The 7751-nt window shown below is 34.1% G+C and overlaps 1 protein-coding gene across 1 annotated transcript; it reads left to right on the forward strand.

Annotated features, from left to right (window-relative positions):
- The first annotated feature begins 3045 nt into the window (after positions 1 to 3045).
- Positions 3046 to 6881, forward strand: lolal (longitudinals lacking protein-like). Its single transcript, XM_018551862.1, has 4 exons — positions 3046 to 3179; positions 4513 to 4746; positions 4855 to 5069; positions 5541 to 6881. The coding sequence occupies exons 2-3, from the start codon at positions 4558 to 4560 to the stop codon at positions 5047 to 5049; spliced, it is 384 nt and encodes a 127-aa protein (XP_018407364.1). The 5' UTR covers positions 3046 to 3179; positions 4513 to 4557; the 3' UTR covers positions 5050 to 5069; positions 5541 to 6881.
- The last annotated feature ends 870 nt before the right edge of the window (positions 6882 to 7751 follow it).

Here is a 7751-nt window from a genome sequence, read left to right on the forward strand (position 1 = left end):
AATATATTATAAATTAAAATAAAATAACAATAAACTAAAATTCACACTATAAATGCGCACGCAAACAGAAGTCAAACCATGGTTTAATGCGCATTTATAGTGTGAATTTTAGTTTATTGTTATTTTATTTTAATTTATAATATATTAAATGTTTTATTAGTTCACACATATAATATTGACTCTTAATTGCCTTTTTATTTCATTGACAATATATATATATATATATATATATATATACACAACAACAATACAAATCTCCTTTTATCTCCTCATGTGGAGCATAGGAACGTCTACAAGGCCTCTTCCACTTTTGCTCGAGGCCCTATATTCGTTTCTCGAATCAAATTGTTTTCGGATTTGTGGGTGATTAATCCACAGAATCCTACCTCAGTCAGATATTAGAGACATATGTCTAATGTTATATACTGATGTATACAGGATCTACAATTTAACGCCGAATCCGAACGGCGCTGATTGATCATAGAATCATTAAAAACGAAAAATCGTGTTTGGGCGCACGTGGCGAGCGTAGCAGATAACGTACTATGGTCTGTTATGCTAGAAGTCCCAGGTTCAATGATAGGAACTAAAATATTTACGCTCGTGTCTCCCCTCGAAAGTATTCTTGCCCACAGAAATATCTCGCGAAAAATCCGCCTTTCGAAACTGGCATTAAAACTGTAGGTTCCATACGCTTTTGTGGCAATTGAATAACCAGTTTGCGTACCATAAGCATATGAAAGAGGTGCAATACAAGTCAGAGGTCTAACATAAGAAGAAAAAGATGTAATATATAGATCAATGATAGTTTTATAAAACTCTAATGCGAGGTCTACAACAGAAGTCGTAGCGGGGTTATCTTAAGTCCTAGAAGATTAACCAATCACAATCAAATATGAGAAGAATAATCGACTATGAATGGTCAATTTTCTACGACTTCTATTGTAGACCTCGCATAATAGATGTCACATGGATCATTGTCAGCAAGATACAAGAAGACTTTAGAATAGAACCGTGTTGATTGGTTTCGTTTCGACAAAATGCCGGAAAGCACAATCTGATAGTAACAGTTCTTTAAACCCGGTGCGCCTTCCAACAAGCGACACAGTGTACAACACAGTGATTATATCTCATCTCCTTCTTTAACATTGACAAACAACCAAAATGTACTGATACACCTGTTGGAATTGGAACTTAAAAGGCACCCCTGGAAAGCAACCCGAAAGAGCTTATATAATACATAATATTATAATTTGAGGAACTTAAATTGCATACGGCTTCTTATAAGATTTCGTGACATCTTGCGAGATCTTGGATTTGTAATGGATTATCTGTCATGGAGTTAGAATATGGATCTCTAATGAATATTTAATTGTTTTCCATCGTGGAAATAGATGTTGCATGGAGTTATGGAGGTTGTATGGATGTCTAATGGATGATATTGGTAATTTAAAGGACAGCAAATATTGAAAATATTTTTAATTAATATTTAATTCAGGATTAATTTTTTTAGAACTAGATAATTCTTAGAACTAGGGAAAGATAAAAAGTAAGTTAAATTGAGATTAAAGTTATCTACATTGATAGAAGCAGATATAATTCACATTTAATTAAAAATGCGCCGGATCGTAAAATTACCACCTCTGTGAAGTTGGCACCTCATTTTTAAAAAAATGAAATTTTCGACAGAGTTCTGAATGCACCCCGAAGAGTTCTGAAGTTTCTGCCTAAAATAAAAAATAGTTCTGGGGAATTAACACTAAAAATCGAAAATTTAAATTTGGGATGCTAGCTTCACAAATCGCACAACGAAAAATTGCGATATCTTCTAAACCATTAGTCATAGCGCTTTAAAAGCTAATAATTTTTAGTAGAACTCTTAGGGTGCTATCCAGAACTGTCAACAGAACTGCCGTAATGTTAAAAAAAAATTTTTTTTATTTTTAAATACAAAAAATCGCGATAACTTTGAAACCGTTAGTCCTAGCGCGTTAAGTATTAAGAACTTTCGTTAGAACTCGTCGGGTGCTACCCAGAACTGTCGACAGAACTCCCGTAAATCTAAAAAATTTTTTTTTAGATATGTCGTACGAGAAAAATTTTTTAGATTTACGGGAGTTCTGTCGACAGTTCTGGGTAGCACCCGACGAGTTCTAACGAAAGTTCTTAATACTTAACGCGCTAGGACTAACGGTTTCAAAGTTATCGCGATTTTTTGTATTTAAAAATAAAAAAAATTTTTTTTTAACATTACGGCAGTTCTGTTGACAGTTCTGGATAGCACCCTAAGAGTTCTACTAAAAATTATTAGCTTTTAAAGCGCTATGACTAATGGTTTAGAAGATATCGCAATTTTTCGTTGTGCGATTTGTGAAGCTAGCATCCCAAATTTAAATTTTCGATTTTTAGTGTTAATTCCCCAGAACTATTTTTTATTTTAGGCAGGAACTTCAGAACTCTTCGGGGTGCATTCAGAACTCTATACAGAGGTAAAATTACCGCAGATACTGGATATCGGATATTCAAAAACAATTATTATCTGATAGGATTTCGAATATTTTCTCGGATGTCCGGTACAAATTCTCTAAAATTTTAAAAAAAGAAAAGTAAAGGAAGAATAGCAATAATAATTTTTTTTATCTCTTGAACATGAAAAGGAAAAGATGAGAAAACTGTTCAAAAAGTTCTACAAATTTTTAATATAAAATTTTATAGCCGGATGTGGTCGGTAAATATTACTATGCTACCTGGTCGGATATTAAAAAAAACGTCAAATAATACTATAGATTCTAGATATCGAATATTTAATGCATCCCTACATTTAATTTTAACATTGACGGAATCAGAAAAAGTCAGCATGAAATATTTATCGACCGTTTAAAGTCGATTCTCGTATATGTGGAATGAAACGCAATATTACGATTACGAGAATCGACCGGATGAGTCGCGCCATCTGACAGCGCGCTTGCGAGCGACTTCACTCGGTACCAATCACCGCGCCGGAAAGACTCGACTTTAGCCGAATTTCCTCGCTGTGATATTAGCCACAACAAAAAATTTGTGGTGATCGCGCAAAAAGTTTTTGGCGCTACGTATTTTTCGCGTTCTATCTACGGCAAGGTGCTCGTTAGCCACGTCGTCGCCTCGTCCAGGATTCGGCGGCCCGTCGACGGCGCGAAGTAAGGAATCGTGTGCATGCACATCGTGCGAAACTCGTTCTCGCGCGGCATCACGCGTTCGATCCCGCTTGGCCGTGTTTGCGGACCGTGTTGTGTCGGACTCGTGTGCACTTCTTGACGGCAGACGGCTCGACGGACGCATGCACGCGTTGCGATGTTGTGACGAGGACGGATCAACGCGGACCCGATGTCCCGATATATCCATCACAGCCTAATCTGCGCGCTAATTTCGTCGTGAGATGATATGCTCAGCTTCGCATGAGTGATTTGGTCGACTCCGCGTCACTGCGTCTCACTACGGTGTTCAGTCGCTCGCTGTGGCATCTTTTAATTTAACCTACAAAAAGATCTTCGCGTGAGGACTCGTGTTTTTTCCGATTTTCGAATTCTTGTCGGAACTTAATATTCGTCGTGACGCAATTGATACTGGTCCTCTCTCGCTTTACAGCGTCGCTGTACATTTTTTATTTACTCTCGGTTACCCGTGATATCGGATGTGTGATCTTTATTCTTAGCCCTGTATACCCTGTAGAGACTGAAATAGATTAATTCAAAGAAGGAAACAAATATCAAGTTGGATAAATTTTGCTTTAATCAGATTCAATCTCAGTATTCATAGTTTCGTCAAATGTTTCGTTTGAGACAGTCTTAAGTACAGCCTCAAGATATTGTAAGCTAATCAGAGGACTGTATTAGTATTGTAAAACATTACTTAGGAATGGCTTAAAATAAGAATTAATTATAAATACTGTTCAATTTCAATCTTTAGTTTGGAGGCTTATTATTTATATCTTATTCTTAAAACAAGATGAAAACTGAAAATTTTATAAACGTAAATGAATTCACTCGATGTTGACCAATGAACTATGAGTATATAAATATTCTAATAAATTTGCATTCTTGTAATTTTCATCCTGTTTCAAAAACTATAACAGTTCTTTGATATAATATTTAGATCTATTCTCTTTAGCTGAACTATTTGTATCTATGTTTATTTATATTTTTTTTCACCAAACTTAGAAAGAGAAAAAGGAAAGATGCAAAAATCATGCAAGCAGTTTAGCTGAAAAGAAGGCTTTATTTCAGTTTGTTTAAGTCCTACTTTACATAAATGCATTATACGTGAACGTACTTAGTAGGCATTAGGTTTTTATAACTTTTAAGGACTATATTTGTATTGTTATATTGTCATTGCATAGTTTTTTTTACTATATATATGTATATCTACATGATGATAGTATAACGATACTAACACTGTTGTATAAAGTTACAGAATTCTAGGACTGATTTGTTTGTCAAATTGACTGATGTCCTGTTGCAATGTTGTTTGCAGACTGCACAATTACGCAAGAGTTATAGGGCAATTCCAGCGTTCACAATGGCAGGAGAGCAGCAACAGTTTTTTCTCAAATGGAATGACTTCCAATCGAACATGGTGTCTTCATTTAAACACCTGCGAGATGAGAAAAGCTTCACGGATGTGACATTGGCTTGCGATGGTCAGACTTGTAAAGCGCATAAAATGGTCTTGTCTGCTTGTAGTCCTTACTTCAAATCCTTATTAGAGGTATGTTGGTAATATTATTCTACTATTATTTTATATCATTCTCATATTACTATTAGCTAATATCACTATTTGATAGATTTTGTAACTAAATAAATTTTTTCTTTATAGGAAAATCCGTCCAAACACCCAATTATAATTCTAAAGGACGTTGCGTACAGTCATCTACAAGCCATCCTAGAATTCATGTATGCAGGTGAAGTAAATGTCTCGCAAGATCAGCTACCAGCATTTCTCAAAACAGCAGACCGGCTTAAAGTTAAAGGACTAGCTGAAGCTCCCGGTGCCATTAAGAGAGAAGGTTAAAAATACACACGTAAAATACGGTATGCTTTAAAATTTTATTTATTTGGCTTTAGGAGTGATACAAATGTTTATATAAATTTCCTATGTTTTTATTGCAAAATTTCTTTTATGATTATGTATGTATTTGTTAATTTAATTTCTTAGTAAGATATTTAGATATTCGATAAAAAAACGAAACCTCTTATTTAATATCTAGATGGTGTAATATTTTTTAAAGTAATATTATTGATTTCGGAGATATGTCGCACAAGAGTTCATTGTTCGGTTATTGATTGTGCAAATCTATTTATATTCTTGAGGTGAATAATATATACGAATTTGATTGCGCGCGCTTAAATTCGTGTATATATTATCATACGAGCTGTACGTTAATAATGAGCTAAAATTCTATAAATACAATATCACAATATCGTTTTTTATGCATGATGAGGATTGTTTGTTACTATACTTGAAAATGCAAATGGGACAAAAATGTGAATTTTGATTTGCAGGTATTTGAAAAGTGTATGGACTGAAAAAACAGTGTAATAATGTAAAGTGATTGAGTAAAACACGTACTACACAACATAAACACACAACACAACATACGTTATAAATATATAGAGACATATGTAAAAAAAAGTTTAAACACTGCGTGTGCACAACTCGGTGTCCTACGGTTCATGACTTAGATCAACACGCGGTGATGATGTAAAATAATGCCTTTTTCTTATTCTCAGTTAATGTTAACTGGTTGTATTGATAGTATGTACACATACATGCAAGTAGAGAAAAAATGTTGATGTTTGTCTTGAACCCGTTACGCCATATTGGCAATAATAACAACACATTGATTATTTTTTTAAAATGAATCATTGCGAATTAATCGCGATAGTTTACAATACATACTGACCGGGGCAATCTTGGTGGATCAAGTAGAAAATGTTAAGAACACCTGTTACAATGCCTGTTTTTTCAAGCCGATCTACCTGACTCGTAACACTCCCTTATTGATTCTATTTGGTAGATCTATTCACGAAGTAGCGTTATCTTATATTATCCTAATTATTTCTGTCGTTTGTTTTTGTCGCGCGTTAGCTGTTATACTTAATTTATCTGCGACATGTTGAAAATTATAAAAATAAGTCCAATTTTTTAAGTAGAAATCTCTCTACTATGTTTTTATTATTCATTTTTGCAAATTATCATGGGGATGGTTATGGAGATCGATCTCACAGGGCATTAACAATCTTATATCGTACTAAATTGTGTATGAATACTAATTAAATAATGACAAATGAAAGTATTTATTGGCATCCAATAGGGAAATTTTGCTTCTATCGTGGATAGATTTGCGAAACCCCCGGCAAATCATTTAAAGAATGTCAAATCAGGTTTACTGGAAGTAGTAACGTGCGCGTTTAAATCATTCTTATTTGTCAGTTTTAAGATACTGTTCTTTTGCATTTGTGTGAAATGTGCAAAAAAAAAGGAGAAAATAACTACAAAATATGAAAGGAATTGTAATACCATAATTAATCTCCGTACAAGTTACCTCTTCTAGTGATCATGATTCTTAACCAAATACTGCCAGTGTTTGTACCGGCGTATTCACAATATTACCGATATAGACCAAATTTATTTATGATAATAATATATTAAGGATTGAATGTCTTAAATTGAGGGAAGGTTATTGTAATATAAGCGAAGTAAATTTTTGTAAAGTCGGAGCGCACAGTTCCTTTTCCCTTTTGAACAACTAGGACGCTCGGAAAAGTCTAGAAAGGCAGTCAGGAAACATTATCGAGTTAAGGATGTAAACATTTATTTGTTATAGAAGATGTCATGTTTCTTTTTGTTTGTAACAAAACGTTTGTATTTTAACATTATTTGGATTTTACTGTTTCATTGTTTTTAAACTTATGACAATGCAGTACAAATTTTCGTCATTTACGTTTACCGCTAGTAAATCTACGCTCATATTTCCTGACTTTGCTGTCTCTCTTAATTATACATTGAGAAAAAAATTCTCCAGCGTTTCGTGAGTTTTCCTTGCGAGTTAATTGTCCTTGTGCCTAATATGAATTTACTCCAACCATCACGTGAATTATATACCGAATTAGCACGAGTGAAGTTTTATGGACACTGAATGCCGATTTATAATCGTACACATTCACGTATCGAAATGTCAGTCATACACGTCATACACCGCAGAATGTTACGAATCATAACGCATCATTTCCTGTCGATTTTGCTTCGGATATTTCTGTGAATTACACAAGAGACCGCTCTAATCGAATTTACGATTGTAAGAATGGTCCATCCAAAAAGAACTCGTCGTTCGTAAGAATGCTTTGAACTATTCCACGCGATAAAGTCGAATGGAACTTGACTTTGTATCAAAGTAATATGGCTTCCATATAAATTTCGGCGATGTCTGACGATAACAAGTTCTGATAATTAACGGGACCATTCTCGTGCAAGCGGCATTGAAGTGGCGATGTAAGAATAGTTATTTGTCATCTTCTCGGAATGAGGATTCAATTATTTGAGCTCTTTCAAGTATCAGAAGACTTCATCACGTTTCGTAATTATCCGATAGCAATTTCGTATAATAGATATTCAATATTCTTTCAGTCTCATAAAGGAACACAACCAATTTTCAATCAGGTCAGTTCTAATTTTAACGAACTTCATATATATATATATATATATATATATAC

The sequence above is a fragment of the Cyphomyrmex costatus genome, unplaced genomic scaffold (assembly GCF_001594065.2).
Source record: "Cyphomyrmex costatus isolate MS0001 unplaced genomic scaffold, Ccosl1.0 scaffold148, whole genome shotgun sequence".
NCBI classification, from domain to species: Eukaryota; Metazoa; Arthropoda; class Insecta; order Hymenoptera; family Formicidae; genus Cyphomyrmex; species Cyphomyrmex costatus.

Coding starts and splice junctions, on each gene's coding strand:
- lolal (XM_018551862.1), top strand. CDS start 4,558: ATGGCAGGAGAGCAGCAACAGTTTTTTCTCAAATGGAATGACTTCCAA. Junction 4,747..4,854: donor ACTTCAAATCCTTATTAGAG/GTATGTTGGTAA, acceptor TTTTCTTTATAG/GAAAATCCGTCCAAACACCC.